Source organism: Neopelma chrysocephalum, unplaced genomic scaffold (assembly GCF_003984885.1).
Source record: "Neopelma chrysocephalum unplaced genomic scaffold, ASM398488v2 Primary Assembly neopelma1_143, whole genome shotgun sequence".
Taxonomy (NCBI): Eukaryota; Metazoa; Chordata; class Aves; order Passeriformes; family Pipridae; genus Neopelma; species Neopelma chrysocephalum.
In genome coordinates this window covers 2,320,699-2,348,581 of record NW_020897805.1, presented here as the reverse complement: position 1 = coordinate 2,348,581, position 27,883 = coordinate 2,320,699, and the positions used below count along the sequence as shown (strand labels likewise).

The following is a 27,883-nucleotide window of genomic DNA, read 5'->3' as shown; positions in this document are numbered from 1 at the left end:
AATAAAGCATTCTAGCAATTCTAAGTATTAGAACAGTTGACCCTAGTTCACTTTGCACTTGAAAGGGTTTCTAATTCCTCCTACTGCAGTATTTTTACTATTTGGTCTATGGAAGACCCTGTCATAATACAACTGAATTTGGAAGAAACACACAGATACTAAAATAGAAGATAATCCTTTTAGTGCACAACACAACAACTTCTTACCTTGCTAGACCATTTCCGGGCTTCATCATGCAACTGTCTGGCAGCCATCATCATGGGCTGATTAATTGCTTCTCCTGCTTTCTGCTCTGGGAACTCTTCATCCTTTTCTTCAGGTGGTGGTGGTCTCGGTGGGGGAACCTCACCTTCTGGAAGTGGTGGTTTGGGAGGAGCAAGCTCATCAGTCAGCTAAGGAAGGCAAAAATCTTATTCAGTGCAAGGCAACAGTACATAGATTGAGTAAAGGATGGTGTCATGGCAAGACATGATTGTATGGACTCACACCTTTTTCCAGTTTTTCAAGTGCATCCTGTTAAAGAAAATACCATGTTTTAATCTTTTCTTTTGAATGATGGATTAGTATTTTTTAGACTTGAGGCTACTTGTACGCATGGCTGGCCTGACAATACCTTTTATTTCTAAGGAATAAAAACATACTTAAGTAATTTCCACCTGTAATCCACACACCACGTATTTTACTACAAACTATGCTGCACTTACATGAAGGTGCTCAAGGTCAGGAGGAGGAGGGGGAAAATCTGGTTCCTGAGGCTGGAAGGCTTCTCTGACTTTGGCCACAGCTCCCAGAATTCTATATCCAGAATCCAAGAAACTCTTCTGCAAACCTGAACAAAAAACCCAGTACCAGTTTAATAGTGTTTGGTAATATTCAGAAAACTACCCCCCAAAAATACTTCTATAATGTACTCTGCCAAGTACACTTATATGTGTGTTTAAAAACTACACAATTGTTTACAGTGGACTTGCACATTTGAAATGTTAGTGTCATATGCAACATGCATAAAATAAAGCCTAGGCTGAGTAACAGTCACTATCAATAGCCAAAGTAATTCCTGAACAACTTCTAGAATCAAAGAAATTATGTTAAATTTTCTTATAGAAAGTAGTACTACTTAAAACTAGTAACAAGTACTTCTAATTAAGATTACGAAATCACGTATCAAACTGAAATGATGACTTCTTTTTCCCTTGAATATGCCACAGGACTTTGACTGCATTTGAAAAGAGCAGGATTCAGCAGTTAGTGGTGTGACCTCGATTTCATCATTCTGTGAGATTTAAGTGTATACAATATTTGCATAAAAGAGGATATGCAGCTGTACAAGAAAAAACGAGCACTAGTTCACATCATCTTCAGTCAGTAAAAAGTACATTTTAAATTAGTTGACTGAATCCTTACCAGGATCAGAAATGTTTCCTGCCACAGCTTTAGCATCCATTACCATCGGTGATATAGTTTTGCTCAGCTCATCAGAGGCTGCTTTAACAGCCTCCCGAAATTTAGGGTCTTCTGAATTTTCCACCTCCCGCTTTGCCACCAGCAGGATGCGGTTTGCTCGTCTTGCAATGCTGGTGGCCCCAGCTACCAGCATCTGAGGCTGCATGTTGGCCATTGCAACTTTACATTTATCAAGATCTTTCTTAATAGCCTCTTCTGATGCATCCAACAGAGATTTAGTGTCAATGGCTTCATCCACCAACCCTGAAATAAAAGTTAAACATATCAGTATTCTAGTTTCATCTGTGGAAAGGGATATTTGGTATTCTATAGACAGTTCACAACCAGACAAGTAAGTATTTTAAAACTGGGGTGTGGGGAAGAGCAGAAGAGGGCATGGAAATTAGACTGAATGTACTACTGCAGTTATTCTTCTGGTTATGTGGTACCCCTGTCACAGTAGCCATGCTAAAGCTTGCTAATCACATCCTGAGCTCTTACTCATCTACCATGGAACATTGTTTCAGTCAAGAAATGGTTTATACAGCATATGCAGCAGAGATTCCTTCCTGCCACCAAATTTCTTTAAGCACATTCAGTACTTTTTGTCCCATTCATTTAAAAGGAAATATCCCTCTGCTGTGCTTTCACATAGGGGTGATGCAAAGTGACAAAGCAGTAAGATTTACAATACCCACGGTTTAATCATGGGGATGGAGAAGGAGGTAGTATACAGTCAGGTGTTTAGTAGATCAGGGCAAAGGATCTGCACTTGGGAAGGACTGAAACATTTCAGTGCCTCAGCAAGATTCAATAGATCAATAGCTTTGTTTTATTCACTGCATTTATCAAGCTGTAACAACATTTTGAACATGTTTTCTTACCCTCACTTATCTGTCCTATTTCAACATGCCAAGATCATACAGCAAAAACCTCCAGTTGTCACAGTGATATACTGCTAGAAGAGCAATTGCAATAAAAACTAATGGTATTCTGGTTTTCCTACAAAAGAACTAAAGGGCTATTTGCTCCCCTCAGCTCAGTATTAACACATTAGAAGGCAGCTATTTTCAATATGCTGTAACATATACATATTCCTCAAGTCAGAGACCATGTTCCCACTTCTCTTATTTTTAATCAGTCATTACTCTTATGCATGTTTCATCAATCCAAACAGAATGGAGAAAAATCTATACAAGCTAGTTAGCCACAGGGAGGATCTTCAACAAAAATTCCTACTTTACCTGTCATTTTTTCTACATTATCAATCCATTGGTTTTTCATGGTCTCAAAATGTTCATAAGCAGCTTGATTTCCAGGATTTCTCAGGAGGATACGAGCAGCTGATACTACCTGCCAATGGAAAACATTTTTCATTATCGGTATATATCAACATCACACATATTCTTGAAAATGCATTTGTTTTTTCAAGACTGGATGTGTAGCTCCTCATTTGAAATACGAGTTCATTAATTCTAGTGCAACATCCAGCTGCTTGAAGATCTACAATACTTCTGGAATTTGTAGGCACAAATACTTTTTTCTGGAACTTCAATTACATACTAATATACCTTACAAACAACTCCTGAAAGCACTAAAGTACAATATTTATTACACTACCAAAATTTTAGGTGGAAGTGCATGCTAGAGCACTTTTTTTTCCACTTAGGTATTTTACTAAGCCTCAAAATCATTTTAAGTCTAAGTCACAGACACTTCTGTCGAAAAGTTGAAGAGTAAGACATGTAATTTCATCATTTTGTTCTACTTGGTATCATATATATAAATATTTGCCATTCCCCTTTTACAAGTGTCAGCGCTATATTCCTTGCTGGTATTAACATCAAGAGGAGAAGCAAAAGGAAAATTCCACAGAAGTCATCCCCAGCCCTTTTAACAGCCCTTCCAGCCCAAGGAAGCCAACCTGTGGGGTAAGTTCCCTTGCTGATTTCACTGTTGCCTGAATGCCCTCCACAGTAGTTTTATTTGCAGTTCCAACTGCAGCTGCTTTTTCTGCTGTAGCTCCCAGTTTAGCAGCATGGTTTTCAAAGTTTGCTGCTCTTTCATCAAACACCTAGTTGTCAGAAGAGAAAACACATTAAAAAAAAGCCCAAACCTTCATAACAGAATGCACAATTTCTTCAAAGTGTCAGAGACATCTTCATAACATCCACATTTCGTTCATCCTGAGAGGATGCAAGAGGACACAAAAGCTTTGAAGGTGTTTGATTTTTTTTTTATCTCTACATTACTGGACTTCCTTCTTTACGAACTCAGTTGGGCAACTAAGGATACATACATACTTTAGAGCTTTGAGCTATTTTAAAAGATAAATAAGGGAGTTTACCCTAAAAATTGAAGTTTCACATTGGAAAAAAATTCCCTCCTTTCACAGTCCTTTCAAGGAACAGAATACTTTGACAAAAAGCTATCCTGTCATAAAGCTGAATTCTCCAAGGCCTTGGGAATAATTTTAATCATGTTTAAAACAAGCTAGACAAACAGAGCTGCCACACACAGTTTTAGATACTTCACATGCAGCCAGTAGCTTTGAAGTACAGGAAACAATATCCAAGAAGAGAAGAAGTTGAATCTGTTGATAAATCCTAGCATGAATTTGACTATTGTAATCAGCTTATGTAATGCTGAGATATAAAATCCACTAACTAGTGTGTCAGCAGTTTTTGCACAAGAATTTTCAGCCAGCTGAAGGCAATGTGATATCAACATTACAAGGAGAAATCTTTGCCATTTACTGAAGTCAGGGAAAACAGAGTTTCCAGGGATATACAATTCACAGTCTCCAAGGGTCCAGAGAGAGATTTGCATAGTAATCATTATGCTGCCAGAATTAGTAAACATGTATCAGAAACCTGAGAAAAAAATACCAATTCTTTTTTTCAGAATACTGGTTTATTTTTCAAAATACCAATTCAGGTAAAATTAAACAATAAGTGAAGCTTCCCATGGGAAGGAAAAGACCACCTGGGTATACTTGCCTCATCTCTGTTGGGAGCATCAGAGGGAGCAGTGGCTGCGACCGCCAACAGTTTAATAGGAGTTGTGGTGTCACTAAAGACATCAGAAACTTCCTGGGTCATTGCCTCTTGCATCCGTGTTTTAAGATCCTTAAAATACAGGAAAATTATTGGCATATAATACAGAGATATAGTCTGTAGGGATTCAAATTCCATAAAACCTTCTCTTGTAAAAAAAAGCCCATTCCAATAGCAGACATTAAAATAAAATCACCTTAAAATCATGATTAATTACCTTTTACATAATTTGAAATACACAAAGCTTACATATTACTCCTGGAAGCAGCATTAAAAGCTACGAACAGCACCATTTGAGATCTTGCCCCTCAAATTTGCAATGCTAGCACACTATTTTCTTTTAAAAGAAACTTCCATTTTCCTACTAAACTGTCCATTTGGAATTAACCCCTAAGCATGATAACAAGGTCTTTGTAGAAAGTTTGGTTGCAACATCTCAGCTAACCCAACAGGGTTTTTGGAGCACTCTTCTTTTTATTGATGCCACTCATACACACAAGCGCTTGGTCAGAGGAGTGCAAGTACTTCAGTGTATTATGTACTTGCCTGCACAAGAGCAGACTTTTACCTTCAGTGAGTCCTGGAGCTGAGCAGCAATTGCCCTGGCCTGCGGAGACTCCCCCTCCCCTCTGGCAGCGAGGTCAGCGAGCTGAGCAGCCAGCTGGTCCACACGGTCACACTTGGCAAGCAGGTCCTGCCGGTAAGGGCCCATCATGACGTTGGCTAAACGGCGACCTTCTGCAACCAGCCCCCGGATTGCTGCCTGGCCTGCAGGGGAACAAGTCACCTTGCATCAGCGTATGGTGGAACAAAATACTGAGTGTACAAATCAGATGCACCGTGAAGTATTGATACATACATGTACACATCAGAATTCTTGGGTTTTTAAAAACACCTTTCTAGGTGGTGGAAAACATCTTCTGCAGTTTATCATTGAGTAATTGCAGATCAAACCCACAGAGGAATTCAACTCTCTCCAGTTTCTTTTTGCTTAATTTAGCAACTCTGGCTAGAGATGCATCCTTTTTAACTAGGGTGGTCTGACAGAAATTAACCATGACAGCTGTCAGGTATTTCTACATAACTAATCTGTTAACTCCAATAGAAAGCACTTGCATTTTAGAAAACTTATCAGTGTAGCTAAGTTTGGTGCTGTTGGAATGTCCCAAGATGTTTTCTAATTACTCTTTTGCTAAGTCAAGTGCAGCCAAGCAAGTACATTTCATACACCAGTTTACTATTTCAGTACATCTTGCCTAGCTGGTACGTGTCAATTATTAGTACTTCAGCCATCACTTAGCTCTGGTAATTCAGAATAGGAGTGCAAGTCAATATTTGTCAAGTGGCTCACGTGTTTATAAAATAAAATACACATTATGCCTTTGTTTTATTTCAGAGTTTAGCCTGTGTTGAAGCACTGCCCTGGGTTATCAGCAAACCCACGGGATTATTTGTAACATAGTCCCTACTGCTGCAGAGAACACTGAAGGATTCTACCGTTATTATAGCACTGAAAATATTAGGCCAAATTCTACCAGAAGTGCTGTCCAGACTGAAAAGAGAACATATCTGATTTATATTGTTAATATATCTTAATATATCCTGCCAAGTGCCAGTGCAAGTGAAAGACATTTAAATGAAAAAAACGTACAATGACTTCATGTTACAACTAGAATTTTCTTTATTGAACTACAAACATTAAAGTTATGGGACACGCCACATCTTGCATCTCTACACACATTTTTGTCACACGTATTACTCCAGCATTTGATTAAATTGACTGTTGAGAAACTTCAATTCTTCAGCAAGCCCCCAGTATGTATGCAAGCCTCATGATTTATTAGGTCATTAGAGACTTCAAAGAGGATTTAAGTTACCTTTGTTTCTTTTCAACTAAAAATAACAAAAATTAAGTTTAGGTTTCGTGGGTTTTTGAGCCGACCACCTGACAGGTTATTATGTTCAAGAGAAAGATGAAAATTAGGAAGGTTTTCAGCCCCTGTCAAAACATCTCAGGAGACCTATCTACCACCTTCTCCTTCATCTCATTCTGTATGCAATCTGCTCATCAGAAAGCGCAAAACATGGAACCCCACTATTCTGTTTCCTTTAAATTTAGATTTCACGAGTGTCCAAGCTATCAACATCATTCAATCTTTAGTTCAAGGATCTGTCATTGGTTATTCACACAACAGAAGCTTCTGGACAGATGAGGAGAAGTGTGAGAAACAGGTATATACAAGGCATGCTTCCAGTCATCGGGATCAGCTGGACTGCTCAAACTTAAATGTTGTGGAAAAAACTACTCAATCCAGTTTTCAAACTTCATGTATCTACTTGCAATAACGTCAGGAGAAGACAAATAAGACATTTCTGAAATGGTTTACAATTAGCTCTCAGTACAGCAACTCCTGAACCACAGTGATATACTCACTGATAGCATACTTGGACTATCAGATCCCCTTTCTCTTTAATCAGTAGCATTCTCCTCAGATAACCCAGAAACCATATAAGAAGTGATATTTTTAGGTCAGGTTTATGAATGTTTTTCTCTTCTCTGAAGGGCTTAATTACTCAATTTGCTGAAGTAGGTATAAATTCAAATTCGAGATACTATATTTGCATAATAAAAGCAAGGAGCAGTCTGTCTGTGAACTGTACAGCAGAAGTTCTCCTATTCTTTAGGAATGAATAGGAAAGTTGTTCTTTCCAGAACACAAAGAGAATCACAGGCCAACTTGATTCTATAATTTCTCAGCCAGGAGTTGGCTATAAATCTTCAAGTCTCCACATCAGTGAAGAGTCAATGCATCCTCAGCATCTCAGGAGCAGTTGTTTCCACCACAAAAATTACTAACAATTAATTGTGAAACTGGGGGGGAAGAACACATGGAAACACTTACCTACTCCCCGATCAGCAACTGTAGGATTGTCTATCCACCTTTGAGCTTGTTCAATCTTGCCCTCCAAATGGACAGCTGCTTTAACTGGCCTAGTATTTGCCACAGCCCTGTTTGTTTTGGACTGTAAATTCTGAAGTGATGTAGCTATTTGCTTAGCCAATGCACGGGCCTCAGGAGAGTCACCTTTCCCACTAAGCATTTAAAAAAAAATTTTAAAAAAAAGAAGTAGTATAGTTGTATAAAGATCATTTATAGATAGTCTCAAATTCAGCAGGAAGACACAATGAAAGTTACTTCAACTTTATAAAGAAGGTTAAATTTGACACTTGAGTTGAGACTGAGGAGCAATTCCCTGCTGTGGTACCTGGATATTACATATGTTCAACACAGCACCAAGGTGGGGAATGGCATAGTACTGTCCTTGCTAAAACTGATGTATGACTTGATTTCCCACATCCATGGCTGTCTTATGAGCAACTGCAATAATGCCATACAGATTACAAGCAGAAAAGTAAGCAGCCCCAGGCCAGAGGCTATACATAAACTTGACAAGAGGTAGCACATTAAGACCTGCAGCTCCTAAAGCTCAAGAAAAACTCAATTAAAGTATCTAACTAATGAAGCAAGAAAAATATTTATCTCCATATTGCAACTGGCCTTAGATGAAGACCACAGTTTATACAATAACCATTTCTCCTCTTCCAGTCTCAAGCACCCTCTTTGTAGAACTGATACAGAACTATAATTTCTGCAAGTCTTTCATACAGTTTGCAGTTACAGCTTAGAACACTGATGGAAGTGGTAGATATTCCACTTTGACATTTAGTAAACCGCTTTGCAAAAAACAGCGATGACATCTGCCTGTATAAACAAACTTAAATTTCCCATTACCTCGTTGTTTTGACAGTACAAATGAGCTCACTTTTGGCTTCAGTTTGCTTGTCAAACATTCCATAGGCAGGAGAAAGAAAATATTTCTAGATAATACATCTTTGGTTACTCTTTTTTTACTTTTGAAGAAGCTAGTGCAAGCTAGGCTTTTTCTTTTATTTTCCTCATCATTAATCCAATTAATCATCAATATTCTGATCTTGCTCAGCATTGTGAACAGAAAATGATAGTAATTCAAATAAATGAATGGTGATAAAACTAATACGTACTGTCGTCGCAGATCTGACAGCTTGGCTGTCAAAGCAGAGATTTCCCCCAAGGAACGAAGGATATCATCTCTTTCTTTAGGCTCCTCACATAGTTCTGCAACTTTCCTTGCTTCAGCCATAATTCCCCTGATATGTTCTTCTCCTTCACTGCCCCCATTAGGATCTGCAAGCCAATTCTTAATACAAAGAAGTCGTGTACAGGTGAAGACAAACAATAATATTATTTCTATAGATGCTTTAAAAAAACCCCACCAAATATCAATATGGCTTTCAAAATTTTTTTTAAGAGAAAATACTTCTCAAAAGCAATTTCTGTTTATTAGATACCATGAAGTTACTCTATGGTCTGATAGTTTTCCTGTTTTGAAAAACATGTCAACCAAGACAAGATCTACCCAAAGACTTTACATTCACTCTTTCCCCTCAACATTTGCCAACAATATGTTCAGAAGTAAAATTTAACTCGTGTCTTTAGAGACTGATAATCTGGCTTTCAGAAAAAAGAAAACATGTTCCTGAGCCCACTGGGGCACACTTTACAGAGCTCTTCCTAAAGTGTTCCATTAGCATGTCATTTGACAAATATGTAATATTAATGTATCTTTATATATTGATAATTATACACACATATACACATTTAGATAAGGTATATATAACATGTTCATTTAATCACCATCATAGTCATCACTGGGTAACAGACTGACCATTGGGGGATATAAAGTTACAAAAACAAAGGATCAATTACAAGAAAATGCAGTTTCATTAACATTTTTTCACTTTTGTCACAAATATTAAGCTCTAAATCCTAGATTCCACTCTCAAAACAGAACCCAAAGAAAGGGCTCTAGTTTTATCCCTAAGTCTGTGCAGTCTGAAACTCCTCTACTCTTTTCTTTAATAAGATTAGTTTATATGCAAATTAAGGGTGTTCCATCATTTTAATTTATTAATTTTTAGTAATGCCAAAAAAGTTACCAGAAAAGGTCATGAACTGTAACAAAACTTACAGTACGCAGTAAATTACTGAATTTAAGATTTTTCCTTGTTAAAACAAGTACCCCTTATATGTTATTCCGGTCAAGTTTTGTTTTGGAAACAACTACAGTAGCTCAGAATAACAGCTCTAACAGCAGTAACCTCATCAAGCTCTGAAGTATTTATTAAATCACTGGTGGTACCTGAGCAGCATCAATCTTCTTAGCAATTGCCTGCTTCGAGTTTGTCATGGCCTCCAGCTTGCGGGCTGCATTCTCCACTTTTGCAGTGAGCAAGTCCAGACCTTGGGACACCTGCTGTGCTTTCTGCATAGCCATGGGTGTGCCACCCTGTCCTCTGCCCAAGACAAAAACAGCACCACAGATTCAGCTCAGGACTGAAAAAAGCTCTTTTCTAGTGAAGAGGCAACAAAAACTGCTTATGAGCACTCACAGCAATTATTGCCAGACATATGGTATTTAATCAGATTTTTCCCCCCCTAAGAAAGCAAAAAATTAGAGGAATAACATGACAACAAGAGGAGATAAAAACTAAGTTTATTTTCCCTATTTCAGAATGACATTTAGCATCCTCAGAAGAACAAACATTTTTTAAGTGTCACAAAGTAAGGCTATTTGTGGATACAGTTGCATTAAAGTACACCAGACAAAGCCTCTTATCTTCTCATTTATAGACTGTTGCAAAGGGTCAGAATCTGCAGGAGTTATGTCTCCCCACACCTAAGTGAGGACAGCAAGTCAGTAAGTGACAATAAAATATCTTAGCTGTCTCAATCATGTTGACAAAGTAGATTAAAGGTTACAGGCTATTGGTAAGAGATCTTAAAATGCTGAGAAGGATACTAGCAAGACAAATTTACAGGGTTGTAGAAAACAATTTACAGCACTACCAATGTTTGTTCAAATGCTTAGGAGTTAGAAGCTGGATAGAAAGATTACTTAGATCCGTATGCCTGAGTACGTTTGTTGCACTCTTCCAAAATCAGCTGACTTCTGGAAAGCTTTGTTAACACGTTAACTTAATCAAACTCCTGACTTTTAAAAGACTACAGTAAGTGGAAGGATGACAAGCTATTGAGATGCTGAGGTGTATTTACACTGTCAGGCCAGAGTTTCAAGATATGTTTCTTTATACCTTATTTTTCACAGGCTGAGTTGAAGTTATTTACATATTAAACCAGTATATAAACTAAATCATTTGTTAGTAAATCTAAGTCCTGTCTCTTCCTTTACCTCCAAAAATTGTACATCATACAAAGCTGACACCAGCCACTGCTTTGCAAGAAGAATAAGAGTTCTGCCTATTTTCTAACACTGTGCAAAAACTGATGCAAAGCAGATCTTTAATTCTCTCAGGGCAATCAGCTGAGAATCCAAGAGAAGATAAACTAAAACCATCTTCTTATCCACTACCACTATTACAGCTAATATACATCACTTCAACGACAATCTAACCTGTATTTCTGACTTTTGGCCTTTTTAGCCTTTATACAGCAAACCAACAACTGTTCCTGGAAACTATTTCAAGCTTGTGTACATATCAGTGCAACACTTCAGAGCTGAGCAGCCTATGGATTTAAAGTGATAGCAGGTAATTCTTATTCTTGAAGTGACTCAAAACACAGCTCTCCAAATAATTTGCATTTGCTCACTTCCTGCACTTCACTGGGGCCTTAAACCTTTTTTTCATTTTTTTTTTAAATTTTATTTTAAATAAAACACTCTTGACTTCTGTTGCTTTTTCAAACAGTTCAAAAGATTCATCAACATTAAGGAGAAATATTATACCAATTTACTATTACCTGTATCCTTAATGGATCACAATGAATAGCTTTCTGGGGTTTCTGGCTGTGGTATTTTTGCAGGGTGGGGAGCAGTGTTACAACAAAATAAATAAACTAATTTTAAAGCACTCTAGCCTAACAATTTACTACATTGATAAGTAGCTGAAAAATTCCTTATACTCAAAGGAAACACCTAAAGACTATAATAGTCAAGTATCTTACAGTAATTGGGGTATATCCTCTTTGGAGGACAGACTTCATAGTAGAGTTTAAAACTTCGTTTCTGCCTAATTTGGAGGAAGGTTATGGGTTTGACATTAAGCAAACTCTGAATTACCTACCTGAGGAATTCTGATCATCATGTTATATAATGAACATTTCCCTTACTAAAACATACTATTCAGAAGAGACTGAAGTAAAAAAAAGGCAACATACAGATTAGGAAGTGACACAACTGCAAGTTCAGAAAAAAACCTTTTAATAGTACTGGCAAACTGTTCATTCAAAGTAATAGATTTACCTGGCTCGGAGGTCAGCCAGCTGGTCAGTCATCTGCCCCAGAGTTTTGCATGTTCCCAGAATCTCTCTGCGTTCTTTGCCTGCACACAGTTCTCCTGCTTTTCCAGCTTCATCAAGGATCTGCCTTATTGCTTGTTCCCCAGCATCCCCTAAGACACAGAGTCAGTCAGCACAACAAGCAAGCCATTCCTTGACATGTACCAGTCAACTACTAAAGTCATCATGTCACAACACATTTAACTGCATTGGGTTCAGCTGGGAAAACACATTTATTGAAAAACCATGAGACAGACACCAAAACCCAACAATTCACATCCAACTTCTACAACTGTATTATTTTTGCTTTGATTTCAGAGGAAGTCATGCTGATAAGATCTTTCAAAGTCCAAATGGAAAGGCCTCTATCCAGCTTTATTTACTTTAAAGATACATATGAAGGCAAACCTCTTATATAAGTAAAGATAATTGTATTTAGAGTATTTATGGCAGATTTCCATGTTAAAAATTTTATATCAAGACTGAAAGAAAAACATGTAAAGAGACTGTTAGACAAATCTAAAGTTAGACAAATTTGAAAATAAAAAGGAGGGATTTTAAACATTACCAAGGACTGCAATTAAGTACTGTTCAATAAAGGAATAAACACAGGTTCTTTCAGAATGATCCACTATGTATAGGTTAACAGTGCTTAAAGACAATTTTGCCTTAAACAACAGAAATATTAAGACCTTTAAAAATGAAAATACTTCATGCTGTTATTTTTTTTTAATATTACCTGGAGGTGCATTTGGATCTCTCAGCCAACCTTTTGCCTGATTCATCTTTGAATCTATTAAGGCTAATGCTCTTTTCATGGCTTCAGTGTCCTTTATAAAAAAGAAACCACCAAAATGAATCTCAAAAAAACCCCAAATGCACAAATAATCAACACAACCAAAGCAGACAAAGGTTCTATAAAGCAGAGTCTACTTACAGAAACACATTCGTATAAGCAGCTCAAAACCCACTTTCAAACTAGCAGGTCATAATCACTTCTTTCCAATTAGGACAGACATTTTCATTTCACTCAAAATGCAGAAAATAAGCATGCAATTTTAGTGACTTTTCTATTCCTTCATTTATTAGTGTTTTTATTTCTAAAACTGGAACGCTAATAAGCACACATCTTGAAGTTAGTTCCCTTTTTTCCTTACTGTACATCAGGGTACATAGAAAAGTTATGTAATTAGAGTAAACCTTTCAGAAATGGAAATTGGGCAGTGAATTTTACTACTCACTTCAGTGTAAGAGGCTGCACATTTGCATTTTTCACATGCTCTGTTGCTTTAAGTCAAACAATTGCTGTTTGCAAAAAAATAGATTACCAGCTAATTCCCAAAATTCTCAGATCTGGAGTTTAATGCCTTCAGAGAGAAACACATGTATTTACATGTGGTTGTTTTAAACTCTGAACTTTCTGACGGAAGCATCAAAGCTGCTGCTTCTTTCACTATTCTGCCACTATCCAACACCTGACTCCAGGAGATAAAACCACCCAGTTCTGATTTCTCCACATACTCCGTTTATTATTCGTGTGCTATCTCTCCACTAGAGGCCACAAGTTTTCCATCTTACACAAATGGAAGGACAGTGAAAATAGAAACAAGTACCTTAAGTAAAAAGTTGGAAAAAAGCCAAAATAGCTTTTTACCACACATGTCATTGAAATAATTTGAAATGCATCTAACATCCTATGATTAGTATACAGATGATAAAAAGAAGCCTGGCTCTTGCCTTATTATCTGAATTTGACTGCCCATGTCCAATTTGTATGAAAAGCCTACAAGCATCAGTGATCAGTATCTGGTATAGCACATGGTATCCTGACAACACTAAAAAAATGCCACATTTTTGTGGAGTTGTTCATTCTGTATGCTTAGTCTCAAAGACACAATACTGTAAACATTTTGGCATTTTTATTCAGGTATGTTGGTCTGTCAGCTATTCATAAGGTGCTATAAGTCAGCAACCAACTTCCTAAAGTGTCCTGCTGAGTATTTTTAAAGGCTCTTGAATCACAGCCTGAGAGAGCACCAAAAGCAGAATTATTTTCAGCTGGATAATTGGTTCTCAAATCTAGAAACTGGATCTCAAATCTTAGTTGAGACCTCTTTGAAAAAAACTTCAAAAAGGTAGGATATGCAGCTAAGGAGTGGGAGGCGGGCACATTCTTTTAAAAGTCATCTTCTCTATAGTTTGAGAATTGTGCATTTACTGTATGATAAGAGACAAGTAAATATTCATTAAAGTTTTCAAATGTATATAGAAACCTTACTACCTATTAAAGTAGGTATTACAGTTTTCTATGTTTTATATATGGGCTGGAGCCACTTGACTCTGAAGTGAATGGTCTACTGCAGGCCCATCTACCCAGAAACAATCTGAAACAAAGAACCCACTGAATTTTTAAAAAGGCAACAGATGTTGCTTATTGTGTTGATGAGATGATAGGTGTGGGCTGAGAAAAGGAGGGTGTTGGGAAAACTGTCTTTGCCCCTCCCTTTTCACTCACACAGGCTTTTGTGTTGTCTCAGCTGTCTGCTGAGTTGCAGTTTCAGCAAAATTATACAGAAGCCTCTGACTCTAAAGTCTTCTTTCTGAGGAAAAAAATCATGATTATTTTAGATTTTACCCTCATGATTTGATAATTGCTAGAACTACCCAAGCAGTAACAGGACACATCTGCCCTGTCATATGAAGACTATATAACTGGATTGCTCTTCAGTGTAAGTCTTGCTATCCTGTGTGCCTCTGTACTCACATTTGCAAAACACTGTCCCCTTTCCCTATTTAAAAAAATCTGGTGAAATCCTAGTGTAGTAGTTGAAGTGTTCCAAGACAACTGATCTTAAAGCACTAATTTCCCGTCTTCACAGCTCAAGGAATCCCTCTCAACTTTAGCCTCATGAGGAGTTTTTGTTGCAATAAGATGAGTAATGCAAATAGAAAATTAGAATGCATTGTTAACTAGGTTTGTTGATACTGCTCTGCTGTTTCTGCAAGAGCTGTGTCTGGTGTCAGATACTTGGCAAAGGAAAAGGTCTGGACTTGTCCACCAATTCAGGCTATTAAGCAGGAAGACAAAAGCAGAAATACTCAATTTAAACAAACCACAGCAACTTGCTCAAGGTCTTACTGCTTAAAAATATCTTGGATCGTCCTGATTTCTGTACCTGTTTAAATACCTTGTTCCTACCTAAAAAAGCAAATTTTGTTTAAAATTTAACTCCTTAGGGATTTGCCAGCAGAATATCAGTTGCAAACAAGGAAAAAAACCATCCAATAGCTAGGCTGCAAAAAAGTTGTTTTATCGGCAAAAATTGATTCATTCTCTCATCTCCCTGCAGTTCCCCTGTTGGCAAAAGGAATTTCATTAACAAAAAGCAGCACTATTACATTTTCAGGGAGATAAAAAACTTAAGTTAATCAAGTTAAACAACTAGGGCAACAATGTCTGAAGGGTAAAGAGCAAGTTGGCTTTTTTCAAAGTAGTTGCTAAAGCAAATAAGCCTTTATTCAAGATACTTTTATGCATCACTTCTGCCACTACCAAGAATGTTGCACTTATTCATGGAGCAGGTGGTATCAGCTCTGCTTTGAAAAAGAGCAAAATGAATCCAACTGAATGTAAAGCACAACCTCTGACTCAGTAAAGTGGTCTAGTCTAGGGATATCTGCATTTCATTACCAAAGAAGGCAATGTTGAAGGAAATAGGCAAAGCCAGCCTCCTGTCCTGGCAGGACAAATAGCTTAGTCACCATTCAGGGTTCAATCCTGCAAGATACCAGATACTTCTCAGCTTCTCACAACTTTTAACTCCTTCCATTTCTATGGAAATAGATGTTTGTATTGAGTATTACTTCAAAATTTATTTTAAAATAAACACTAAGAATATACAGGAGAAAACTCAATTCCTCTGTAAAATGAAAAATTCAATGAAAAAAAGGTGCAAAGCTTTGAATGAAAGAAAGAAATATAGATTTTTTTCCAAGATTTTGTTAGAGAATATTCCAATTCTAAAGCAGCATACTATTTTAAAAAATGCAGTGTTGGTGCAAGTAGAGATTATTGGAATCCAGTAACAGTAACATACATTCCGGAGTCTAGAAGACCAACAAAATAGTTTACAAAAACCCCTACAGCTCTGGCTCCATACCTTGTTCATCATCCACTGTCTCTAGACAGACTGTGATACTTCAATGTATAAACAATGCAAGATAGAATAAGCATAAAATAAATTCCAACATCAACAATAGCTTTATTACACAGCCAAAAACTCAAGGCTGTGCATCTGCAAACACCTTACTTTGCTCCAGAAAAACACGGGGAAAGTATCTTTCCCTTGACCACCAGCTGCAAAATGCATGCAACAGTAACCTCAACTACAATTAAATAGCTCCTTCATCTCCCTTCCAGAAAAATAATGAGTAAATCAACTGTTAGATATATATGCAAATACAGGATAAGGTCTGTAACAGGTGGCCAGTAGCAAACTAGTTCCTGCTTCTTCATCCCACTGCATCTTTCAATTCAAATGCTTTATCCTGACTGTTTGGTTAATCCCCAGTGTTACAGTTCCAAATCACCAGTGTACCTTAATTCAAAAACAAAATACAATTAAAAAGTTCTCAATTCAGAACATAATGATACTTTTATTATACTAGTCCACATAACATACTTACACATTAAGCATAATGACCAATATTTTCCATTAGGAAATATTGCTAATATTTCAAATGTTTTCTTAATTAAATCCTTTCTTGATCTTCCTCACTAGCAAGAAGAGTAAGAATTTCCTAAGGCTAAATTGCCAACTTTTTGCAAGAGAGACATTTTTCTTTACCACAAAAATTTCCAAATTTGTCATGTGAAAAAAACCTGTATTTGCATTTCATAAAATACAGCAAACCTTAAATCAAAAAACAAAACTGAATTGAAAAAGTGCACATACAAAACTGCAGCTTTAGGCCTAGACCTAAAGAACATGAACCATCTGAACTGAAGGAAGGTTGCTAGTAACACATTATGGAATAGATAAAACTCCTGGTTTAATAAAGCTTTCTGGCCATGCAGAAAGCTCGTTCCTGCATGACTGGATCCTTTATTTGCTGCTATAAAGACGAGTAACATAAATTAACACAAAAGCATTCATCAAGAATGTGCTGTAAAATCTTGGCCTAACTCTAATTAGACTCAGAAAGACAGTCTTAATGCAGTTCAGCTTGCAATTACCATTCTCTTAGTGACAGCCAATTCCACAGACAGCTAGACAGAGCTATTAAGATCCTTTTAAAACTTTGTGTGTACATACATAAGTACGGTGTCACAGCTGGCACACAAGAAGTTGCACAGCACACAGCACAAAAATCCCACATACATGCTTTCTTTGATTTTAGTACAAGGTAAAGGTGGAGGATGTGGGAGAAAGCTTACCTTCTAAAGGTGACAAAAGGGTAAGAAACAGAACAACAAAAACAAAGATGCATACAGTAGTCATAATAAGGAAGTGATAGTGACGAAATAACTCAAGAGGCAAACTAAAGGTCAAGTGCCAAACAACATAGGCCAAAGTGATTTTATGTTGAGGTTACATCAATGTTAGATTTTCTGCAAGATTGCATTTGCTAACCAGTCTGGCTTCAGGTCACAATATATTCTTTAATGATACTTACACTTACTTTTTGCTCATAGCACTAACCCTCAAAAAAATCCCTTCAGCAATTTACTTTCAAGTGCTCAAAAAAAAATTGGCAGGAATTTCAGTTACACAGCTACATTTATTTGTAAGCCCATAACACTTTTATGATTTTGTCTGTCAGACCTGCTTTACAGTCTTCTAGACATGTCAGTATCTTCAGTATCACTTAAGAGCAGCGTTTAACTCCAGGTAAGTGGCTGTAGTCATTTACACAGTTTAACACTGATTTGTAAAGAACCAATCCTGTCATATGCCAGCTTCACACACATCCTACTTATCCAGAAAGGCTGTTCAGTCTAACATATTTCTTTGAGACAAGGCAAACACTCAAAATTTACTCTTCTGTCCAGAATAAAACTAGTGCAGGGGGAAAAGGGGAAGGTGTTCAAGGAGGAATCTCCAAAAATATACTAAAATTTTTCAACTACAGGACTTTTGTACAAAGAATATGACAGCTCCCTATATTTTCTAGTAGCATCTAGAACAAAAATCTCATCCTCACTTATGAATACCTAGCTACAAAGTTGCTATATATAGGAAAAAATCCTTGTCTGAGAGGAATACACTATATATTCCGGATTTCCTAATGATGCCAAAACTAAACTGAACAAATCTGTCTTCTGCTGGACCACTGAGTTGCTGTAAACTATTGAGCCACCTTCAAATGCCACACTACTTGAACTTTGCTTATTGAGAGAAAGCTAATTTTGAAGGACACACGAATATATTCATCTCTGAAGATATTCTTCAACCTTGAAGAGGTTATATGATGTGATTACACAGCGTTACAAACCTGATGCACAAATAACATACTTCACCAATCTCAAAAGCATAAGTTTATAAGGGCAAACACAGAAAAAAATTAGACATATATACAAACGTAGGTATGAAACGTACCTTGCTCGCCCAGGCATCTTCATCCCAGGAAGTGAGTTGTAATACACGGATTATTTCATTTATCTCAGCACTCATTTTCTCTACTGTGAAATTGCGATTTTTCAAGGCCTCTTCTATTCCCTGGCTTTTAGAATTTTTTGTGGTTACAAAAATCTTCATAGCTGTGAAAATACCATAGATTAGAAAAAGGTACATGCAAGATCCAATCAATGGTCAAGGTGACCCACAGTACTTATATAGTACATTTTCTTTTGCATGGACCCTTTTATCTCAAAGAGATTGTAGTTTTAATACAAATAGCACAGTTATTTGCAATGATTGCAGAAGCAATGTCAAGGTTATTTTTAATAAATATAAGACATTGGAACTCCAGTTCAAAACAGTAATTCAGAGTGGCATTAGAAAACAAAGCAAAAAATACCTGAAATAAGTACTGGCAATAGCTCCTTCACAGTATTCATGGAGTTTACCAGCATAACTCTATGTTCCTGATGAGTTAATTCCTGTTGTCTCTCATCAATCATTTTGGCCATCTTTGTCATCCCTAAAGATTAAAGCAATTGAACATCGCAACAGTTGAGTTTTCAAAACATGAGTAAGGCACATGAAAACTATACTGAAGTTTAAAACAATTTTTATATTAGCAGCTGTTACTTAAAGCACATTCCAGACACTTCAGAGAAGTCACTGATTCAAAATCTAGCCACTATGTAAAGTAGAATGGATTCCTCTAAATTCTTGATTTAAAATCCCACCAATAAAATTGGAAAATACTTGAAATTACTGTTTTAGGACACAAAGTCACTTCACGAATTCTGGAAGCTAATTTATGGGGTGGTTTTTTTCGCCTATTCTGTTAAGATGTGATCCATGCCTTAAGTGACACAGAAAGGAAACATCAGGGTTTTGTTTGTTTGCCTTGAGGTTCTACCAGAGGTCAAGAACTGTATTTATTTATACTTCAGATCTGCTAGAAATATTTCAGTGCCCTAGAAGTAGGAAAAGAACTAAATTTATTTTAGAGCAGATCTATTTGCAATATCTAAGACTTGGGAGGTTTACTACACAGAACACATGGAAACTTCAGACAAAACTTCATAAAAATTTAAGATTGTTTAAATTGGTGCTGTTGTGGTCCTACTCTCTTCCCTACAGGGGACAAAACTGGAAGGAAGCTGTACATTCTTTGGCTCAATTACCTTTCTGTTGGTTAGCATCTTAATAAAACACTGCTTTCACAATATCACTGGAAAGTAGTAGAATCCTCACACTGACAGCACAGAGAGGTGAGCTGTGCAGAACCACTTTTCTTTTCAAATGACAAAAGCCTAAATAGGTAATCATGTTCTCTCTACTTTCAACATAAAGCATATAAGCAATTTTGATTTTAACTGTACCTGCACATACTCCTGTTATTTATGTAGTAGTCACATTAATAGTTAAGTTCAGATGCCCGTTATTATATCTAAAGGGAACAATGACTACAGGCATAAAAGTTTTGTGGGCATGGGCTGCAAGTGTTGAGCAGCATTTAGCTCAGGCAAAAACAGAGCTTCTATAGCATGCCAGAAGCTACTTACTAATCATTTACACTGGTGACAGTGTGAGTTAACACACTGAAGCAACAAGTAGTGAAGGAGCATCAAATAACAAAGAATTTCTGTAACAGCTGGGCTTTTGTATTATACTGCAAGACAGCTATTTCTGCAACCTCATTAAGATGCTAATATATGACATGTACTTTTATACTACTCCAAGAAATTCCTACTAGGCCTAACTATCTCAGCTAGTACAGACATTTTATCAGTTTAATGGATTTTGTATCTGTGAGTGCTTAGTTACAGAGCTTTTCCCTTTCTTTTTTGTTTTACCCTTACTAATGCATGCTTACTTCCCTCACAGGGTAGAAAAAATATAGTACATATCATTCATGCACCACATAAAATTTATCAACATCTGTATTCTTCTGCATTCTTATAGGAGAATGTGAATCAGTAAATAGTCATCATTCATCCTCTGGTTTAAAACTCTTTCCAACAGACACTTCCAAAGCAACTGCTCTATCACTGCCCAAACGCTCGAAACTCAGGTGAACAAGGTACTCCGGGGAAAACAAAGTAGTGGGAACGACTATATTTAGTGTATTTGTGAAAGGCTGTAGCAAGTCAAACCTGGCCCCAGATTCTTCGTGTATGTCACCAAATCCTCCATTGTCTCTACCACTTCTGCCACAGTCAGATATTCCAATATTCCTTTGCAGACACGGATGATTTTACGGACCTAAAAGAGGAACATTCCATTATTTGTTAGGTGAAGCTAAGTTACATTTGAATTAGAAATGCAAGCCTGTTATTAGACAGAATAGGTATAGCATTTGCTAACATGATGAATGTGGAATCACAAAGGTCTGAGATACTGAATAAGTTACCCAAAATATCATTAATATCATTACTTGAGTGCTGTAATGACAAGCCAATATTTAATCAGCTTTCCACTACTCGGAAATGCAAAATCCTGCTTCCAGCGTTTTCAGTTTGCGTGATAGATGAGGATAGAGTTGAGAAAATAGGTTATAAAGAACTGCATTCAGGTATGCTCGCATGCTCGAAGTCTTTCATTGCAATTTCATCAATAAAAATATTTAACTTAAATCACAAAGCAAAACTACCCAGAAAGCAGACTTCAAGCTTTCAGAGGAAATATTCACCACACAGTTTTACAGATGGATAAAACATTATCCAGCATTCCAGCAGGAAAGACAGATCCAAAATCTTAAGCTTTCCAGAAAAATCTATGAAGACTGTACTTTACCTCTGGACCTCCACCTCAGCCTAACTTTTTCAGTTCCTACTCAATTCCAAAACAGAGTTCTCTGTCAGTTAATCTTCTAACCTCCCAAACCACATTATTTCTGACAACACCACATACAATTCTTATTGAAGAATGAGTTAATTAACATTTGATTCGTATCAACCACATGCAGTGTTCAGTCCCTAGAACAGATCAAAGTTTCCTCTGAAACTCATTTCAGTTTGTCCCAACATGAGTTCATATTGAAAGGCAGTAGGACAGAGACATGCCAACTTCTGTATTTGTGACAAGTCAATCATTCCAGACTAATGTCTTTCTTCGGTTAACATGCAGTTGTCAGACTAGTACAATGAAGCATTAACTTCAGAGAGCTCAAGTCATTTCCTAAACACTGGAAGCAGGGAGATTAAAAGATATTAACTTCCTTGAAATTCTGTCCTCTAAAACTTCTATTAAAAAAGCACTTAAAATAATGAGAATCACAACTGCCACAGAGAAATCCCACAGCATTTTCCTGATTTCAGAGAAGCATGATAACAGTGGCACGAGCTGATTAAATGAGACAAGGATGGGATGTTAGACTACTCAAAACAGCTGGAAGACTAACACAATTCCATAGATTAACAGATTGATGCAAAATTAGGATTAACATCAGCATTTCTAACAGCATGAGCTTCATTTCTTCATTGTAGCATACTATTTCTTATTTAGAAATGAGTAAGACTCCACATCCCCAGAAAGAGCGCCAAAACTAAGATTTATAACAAAAAACATCTTCAAGTATAAGACTCCTTTTTAAGCTTCCTTGCAACTATGGCTTTTTTTGTGTGTATGACAATGGACAAACTGCAATTCTGAGCCACTCCTTGACTTGTGCAGCAGACAAAACATAGCAACTGTAAGATTTATCAGAATATACCTTCTGCCTGCCCAGCCAGACAGTCCAAATTTGTACTACCTTCTGCTCTCCAAGGCCAACTAAATTGCCACAGCTACTGAGTCAGACAAACAGGTTAAGAAGTGGCCTAGGGCTTTTTAGTGAAGGGATACAGAAAATATAAGAATCAGTAATAGGTACGGTGAAGGGAATACAGAAAATTGTCAGGAAGACAGTTGATGGGATCAGCCCTTTTTCAGCAATAATCACAGGCAGCACGTAAATTATGTCATGTAAAGATGCTCTGAACAAAACAGAGCAATAAGTATAAGATCCTTCTAAAGAAAGGAATAAAAAAATATGCTTCCAATCAAGTTAAAATTATTGATACCACATTAATCTACTCAATAGTTAAGTTAGCTAATTCAGACAGGGGATATTTTAATTCATAATACTGTTGTGCAGATACCTATGTCAGTCATGTTGGGATTCCTACCTCCGCTTCATCGAATGTCAGCAGCAAGTCTGATGTTCCAGAAAGGATGCCTCTTGATCCATCAATCAGATAGTCACGAGCTGGTACTGAATAAGGATCTGCTTGCAACATCTGGGCTGCCCGAACAAGTTTAGTGCAGGCATTCTCCACCCTGTGGAAGTCATCAGACAAAACCTGCTGATTAGTTTCTGTCTATATGACAGACTTGAGAAAATGTTAGATTTATTTTTAACTTCACTACTTGAAGCACTGCAAGCAAACTGATCATTCTACACCTCTGTAGTTTAAAAAGTAACAGTATTTATTATATTTACTTTAACAAGAAAGTAACCAGCAACCACACCACGCAGCTTTTTAGAAGTCATGCAATCTTTCCCATGTAGGGAATGTTTGAACCACCCCTTGTATAGCAGTCATTACAGTGGTATTAAGGAGAGTTCCCAACCCAGCAAAATGCCTTACATTCTTCAGGACAAGGGCAGGGAATAAAACACTTATTTTCTTAGGACTTTACAATCACATTAATTGCTAACTTTCATCAGCCTTGTATATGCATTGTCGTTCAAGTAGCGTTTGCTGTTAATAAATATTAAATGATAACTACACATTAAGAAAAAATAACATAGTATTAAAAAAACCAAGACACTGTTCCTTGTGCATTGAAGCTGCAGTTCAGCTCTTCAGAATGTTCACATTCACCACAGAAATAAAACTTTAAATAACCACAACATTTAGTGGTAAGGTATGATCTTCAAATGCAGCTTGCAATTCCAGACTTAAGAACAAAAAGGAGATTTGGCAAGATATTATGTATGTAACTACAGCAACACAGGGGGTACTAGAATAAGAAAATGAGCTCTGAAATGTGATTCCATCAAGCCATTTAACAAAACAACTGTAAAATATCAAAAATTGGAAGACTAAAAAGGTTTTGGTTTTGTTCTCTTGTTGTAAGTACTCTGTAACACCTTAGGGAAATACAAAATTCAGACTTCACTTTCACGTTAGCTATGCTACTCATGACTGTAGTTATTGACTACACTGGCTGTGACTTTCCTCCATTCTCTCCATTTCCTTTGGGTGTGGTGTAATACATTGGGTCCGTGCACGTGAGTGCCAGGTGCTCATTCGAGTTACATGAGGTTCCAATAAACATTAAACCCTTTTATTACAGCAATGCTACCTCTTACCACCACTTTTTCCTGCATGTCATGTAGCCCATTTTCTACTGACCACTTGGATGCACTCTTTTATCATACTTCCAGTTAAGTACTTTTGGAAAGTTACAGTTATCCCATTCTTTCCTCTCTGTTCTTTGCTATTGCAAATATTAGAACTTAATGGTTACATGTAAATTTAACTGGTAGAAATAAGACACTTATTACAGGAAAACACACTTTTTTCCAGAAAGTAAAGTTCTCAGCTAATGGCTCCCTAGAGTAGATCAAATTGGGCCAGCTGCATTACCATAACCTGCTCTTTTTGTGAGACATCTGCTCAGTGTATCAGATAGCAGGAACTCATAACTGAGTAAGAAAATGCAGAAGGACTGCAAGGCAGAAAGTGGGAATGGTCTGCTCATTACTATGCAACACACTTGGTTGTATTATCAAAGTCAACTGACTTCACTAAATTAGATTTCCGCGCTTGCTTCTCACATTTATTCTTTTCAACTCTGCCAAGAAAGGGATTAAACAAATCACCTATTCAGCCAGCTCAGAGCACTAGGCTCAGAAATGCTTAATTTCCTACAGTTTAATTTCATGGTCATCTGTTTAATACTAATAATTATCTCCAGGCTGGCTTTTTTGTTTGTAAAGAAAAGAATTAAGATAAATGTATATTACACCAGAAGTCATCATAATTAATGAAAATTTCTAAAGATTCAAAGTTTTCTTTTACACCTTTTAGGGTTGAACCTCTTAAAGGTAACCTTTCATTTTACTAATTTGCCTATTTTGTGTAAACTTCCCAAAGCACTTTAAATACTCCAGGATTGTAAACTATGTACAAAAAAAGCAGAGTGGTGTTCAGAAAAATTAGACACACTTCTCTCCTAGAAAAGCATACACACTAGGAAGCAAAAGATTAGAATTCAGGAAAAAAAGATATTTAATTACTTTCATTAAGAAAAACCAAACCAAACAAAGCAACAACACAAACAAGCAAAAACTACTAAAAATATTCACTGCAATGAACTCCTTGTTGTATCACAACAATCAAACTCATTCAGAAGTTTGGAATAGTAGTTCATTGCTATGGTGAAATTTCTAATCTCTGTATTATACTGCAACATTAAAAAAAACCCCAAAGCTTTATACAAAAAGTATATTTATTTTTAAGACATGATTACAATAAGGTTATATTAACACCAGCCAAATTCTTTGTGGGGAAGACACCATTCACGATATTTCTAACCACACTACTTTTGGCAGTCAATCAGCTTCACCCCTGTTAAGTGTATTCCTTATGAAATTTGAGGAAAATAAGTGTAGCCTATGCTAAACCACCATTTTAGTTTTTAGATTTTAGGATTGACCTCTGCTTTTGCCAGAGGTCATTTCTCAGTTTACTCACTACAATTTACATTACTTGCACTTCAAGAAATATAAAGTAAATATTTTTTATTAATATTAATTTGTTAATACAGTTACCAGCAATGCAGCTCCAATTTGGCTACCAAAATAATGTTAGTATAGAATAGTATTGCTGCTTGATTTGTTAAATGAGTTGCAAGTGAAACAGAAATTTTTTATCTCAGTGTAAACAAATAGGTGTTACTCTATTCTTTGCCTAGAGATTGCAGTTCTTTAGTTCTTAACAAGAGAAGTTTAACAAGTGATATGAACACATTGCAAAACATCTGATGTAAATTATAATCATTATTCATACTCCCCGGTGATTAAGACAATTAAGATAAAGAAGACAGCATTTTTTAACTCTAAGTCAACAGTTTCCATGTGGTTTATGTCAGTAGCAAACAAAAGGATGCATAATAACTTGCTGGCTGCTCAGAAGCTATTTTGCTGCACCATCACACTCCTACTGAAAAGCTTTACAGATTAGCATCATAGATATTCATTATGAATCCTCAATGCCAGTCTCAAGTCTTTCAAAAGAATAAGAGATGTCCTTCAACCGTCAAGACTGGTTCCCTCAAGACTGGTGATCCTTTTGAATGGAGGAAATATGGACAGGGAATGCAGTGCTAGCACATGTGTACTGTGTGCAAATTCTGCTGGAGAACTCCCTTGAAGAGGAATGCCAATTCCTGAAATAATGCTTCAGAAACAGAAAAGCCTCCTTCTCAGGAAAACAAAAACAAAAGACCCTCCTCTGTTTCACTTCCTGCATCCAAATTCTGTCCTTTAATGCAGGAAAAGGTAAGACTCCCTTGGCAGCTCACCTGTTCCTGTCACTTGTCTCCACAACCAAGATATCAGTGACAATACACTCCACAGTGTTAACAAGAAACTGTTAACATGTACTAGTTCATTTTAATATAAATTCCAGATTTAAAAAAAACCAAATTAAATAGGTTGTCATGCATAGAGGCCACCAAACATTCCTAACCCATGTAACTGCATCTAGGATAGTAGGTAGTAGGTGAAGTATGTTTCATTACTGTGACACATAGCTTTGTTTCCCATTTTTCATTATATCACAATTCAAATAGTCATGAATTGTTGCAGAAAGAGTTCTTGCACCTAGCATAAAGTAGTACTATTCAGCAGTGCTTGTATCACATTCCTACAGTAATTTAATTATTGAAGTCTTCACAATCTGCTAAGTGTTGATCAAACACTGAAATTAAGAAAATCTCTTTTCCTTAATCCCTTACTTGTCTAGGTGAAAAAGAAGCTGGAAATTACCTAAAAACTCTACACATCTAGAAAATGAGCACGATCAAAATTACATGTTTGTAATTCATCAAGAAACAAGTAAACACTCCCTTCAAAAAAAAAAAAAAAATCAAGCCCCTCTACACCCAAACAAGATTACACACCAGGAACACAGCATGATAAATACTACTATGAATTGTATCAAAGGCCCATTTAGCTCAGCAGCCTGTCTCCAAAAGTAGCTGCGATTAAATGCCTAAGGAAGGTTAGGAACAGGACGAGCATTTATCGAACTTCCTCTGGGCACTCTCCCATCCTCCAACTATTTTCAGTTCTTGGGACTTCCTGCAGTTTGTCCATTTGATAACCCACAAAGGATTCCTCTAAGCACTTAGCTATTAACCTCCAAACCCATATAAAGAATTTTAACAGTACACAATTAGCTGTACAAAGAATCTCTCCCTACTGTTGGTTTAGAAATTACTAGTTTAAAGCAATTCCCCCATCAAGTTCTTGCAAAAGAAAAGTACAAGCTTCCATCTTCTCCATTCAACGTGCATTTCCTTAGACCTCTCAATCGCCTCTGTCACTTCTCCCAGGCTGAAGAGTTCCAGTCTACTTAGCTTTGCCTTATACAGAAGTAATTCCATGCCTTTGTTCTCCAAGCCCTTCTATGAGCTTTTTCCAGTACCACTATAGCCTAAGATTATGGGAGTACCAGTACATGCAGTATTCAAGGTGTGGGAGAAAAATATAGTGACATTTTGGTCTCTCATTCTTTGATGATAAACCTAATATTTTACTTACTTTTTCACCACTATGAGCATACAATAGAAGCTCTCTTCAATGTATCACAGCTCCAAGAACCTTGCTCACAATTTGTAAGGGTCAGTTCAGTCAATCATCCTATCTGACCCTAGAACTGCTGCTCTCTCGTGTGCACATCATTTTAGATCTTTCAAAATAATTTAATCCACACTTAATATCAAGTCACTTAAATTAATAAGGTCATGCTGTAATTTCTCAGTCATCCATTAATCTCACTACCCCGTATAAGACTTGAGGTCACTGGCAAGTACTTTTGCCTCACAGCTCAGCCTGGTCTCCAGAGCTTTTATTAACGTGGTGAAAAGCACAATCCCAACAGAGAGCTCTGCAGCTGTACTGATTTCCTCCTGCCATTGGCAGGGTAAAAGACTAATTTTTCCTTCCACCTTCCATTTTGTCTTTTCCATACCAGATTTTTTCATGTTACCCTGTGGCTAATTAATTTTCTTAAAAGCCTGTGGACTCTGCCAAAAAGTTTAGAAATCAGTGTATACTGTATTACCTGGATTACCCTTTCCCCATTTGTGATATTTC

At 36.8% G+C, this 27,883-nt stretch overlaps 1 protein-coding gene across 3 annotated transcripts in view; it reads right to left on the bottom strand.

Moving 5' to 3' along the window:
• The window catches only part of VCL (vinculin), a 60,246-nt gene that overhangs the window by 9,413 nt on the left and 22,950 nt on the right, over positions 1-27,883 (bottom strand). For 2 of the 3 annotated variants that reach the window (XM_027700000.1, XM_027699999.1), the window contains exons 3-18: positions 22,680-22,830; positions 20,667-20,775; positions 18,917-19,039; positions 18,496-18,656; positions 12,636-12,726; positions 11,862-12,009; positions 9,741-9,894; positions 8,563-8,738; positions 7,403-7,593; positions 5,068-5,267; positions 4,443-4,571; positions 3,368-3,517; positions 2,688-2,796; positions 1,405-1,707; positions 705-829; positions 207-392 (exon numbers count right to left, since the gene is read on the bottom strand). In XM_027700000.1, the coding sequence (XP_027555801.1) occupies positions 207-392; positions 705-829; positions 1,405-1,707; positions 2,688-2,796; positions 3,368-3,517; positions 4,443-4,571; positions 5,068-5,267; positions 7,403-7,593; positions 8,563-8,738; positions 9,741-9,894; positions 11,862-12,009; positions 12,636-12,726; positions 18,496-18,656; positions 18,917-19,039; positions 20,667-20,775; positions 22,680-22,830 (2,506 nt within the window). Of the gene's footprint in view, positions 1-206; positions 393-704; positions 830-1,404; positions 1,708-2,687; positions 2,797-3,367; positions 3,518-4,442; positions 4,572-5,067; positions 5,268-7,402; positions 7,594-8,562; positions 8,739-9,740; positions 9,895-11,861; positions 12,010-12,635; positions 12,730-18,495; positions 18,657-18,916; positions 19,040-20,666; positions 20,776-22,679; positions 22,831-27,883 lie in introns of all 3 variants that reach the window. The other variant, XM_027699998.1, reaches the window with a different exon arrangement.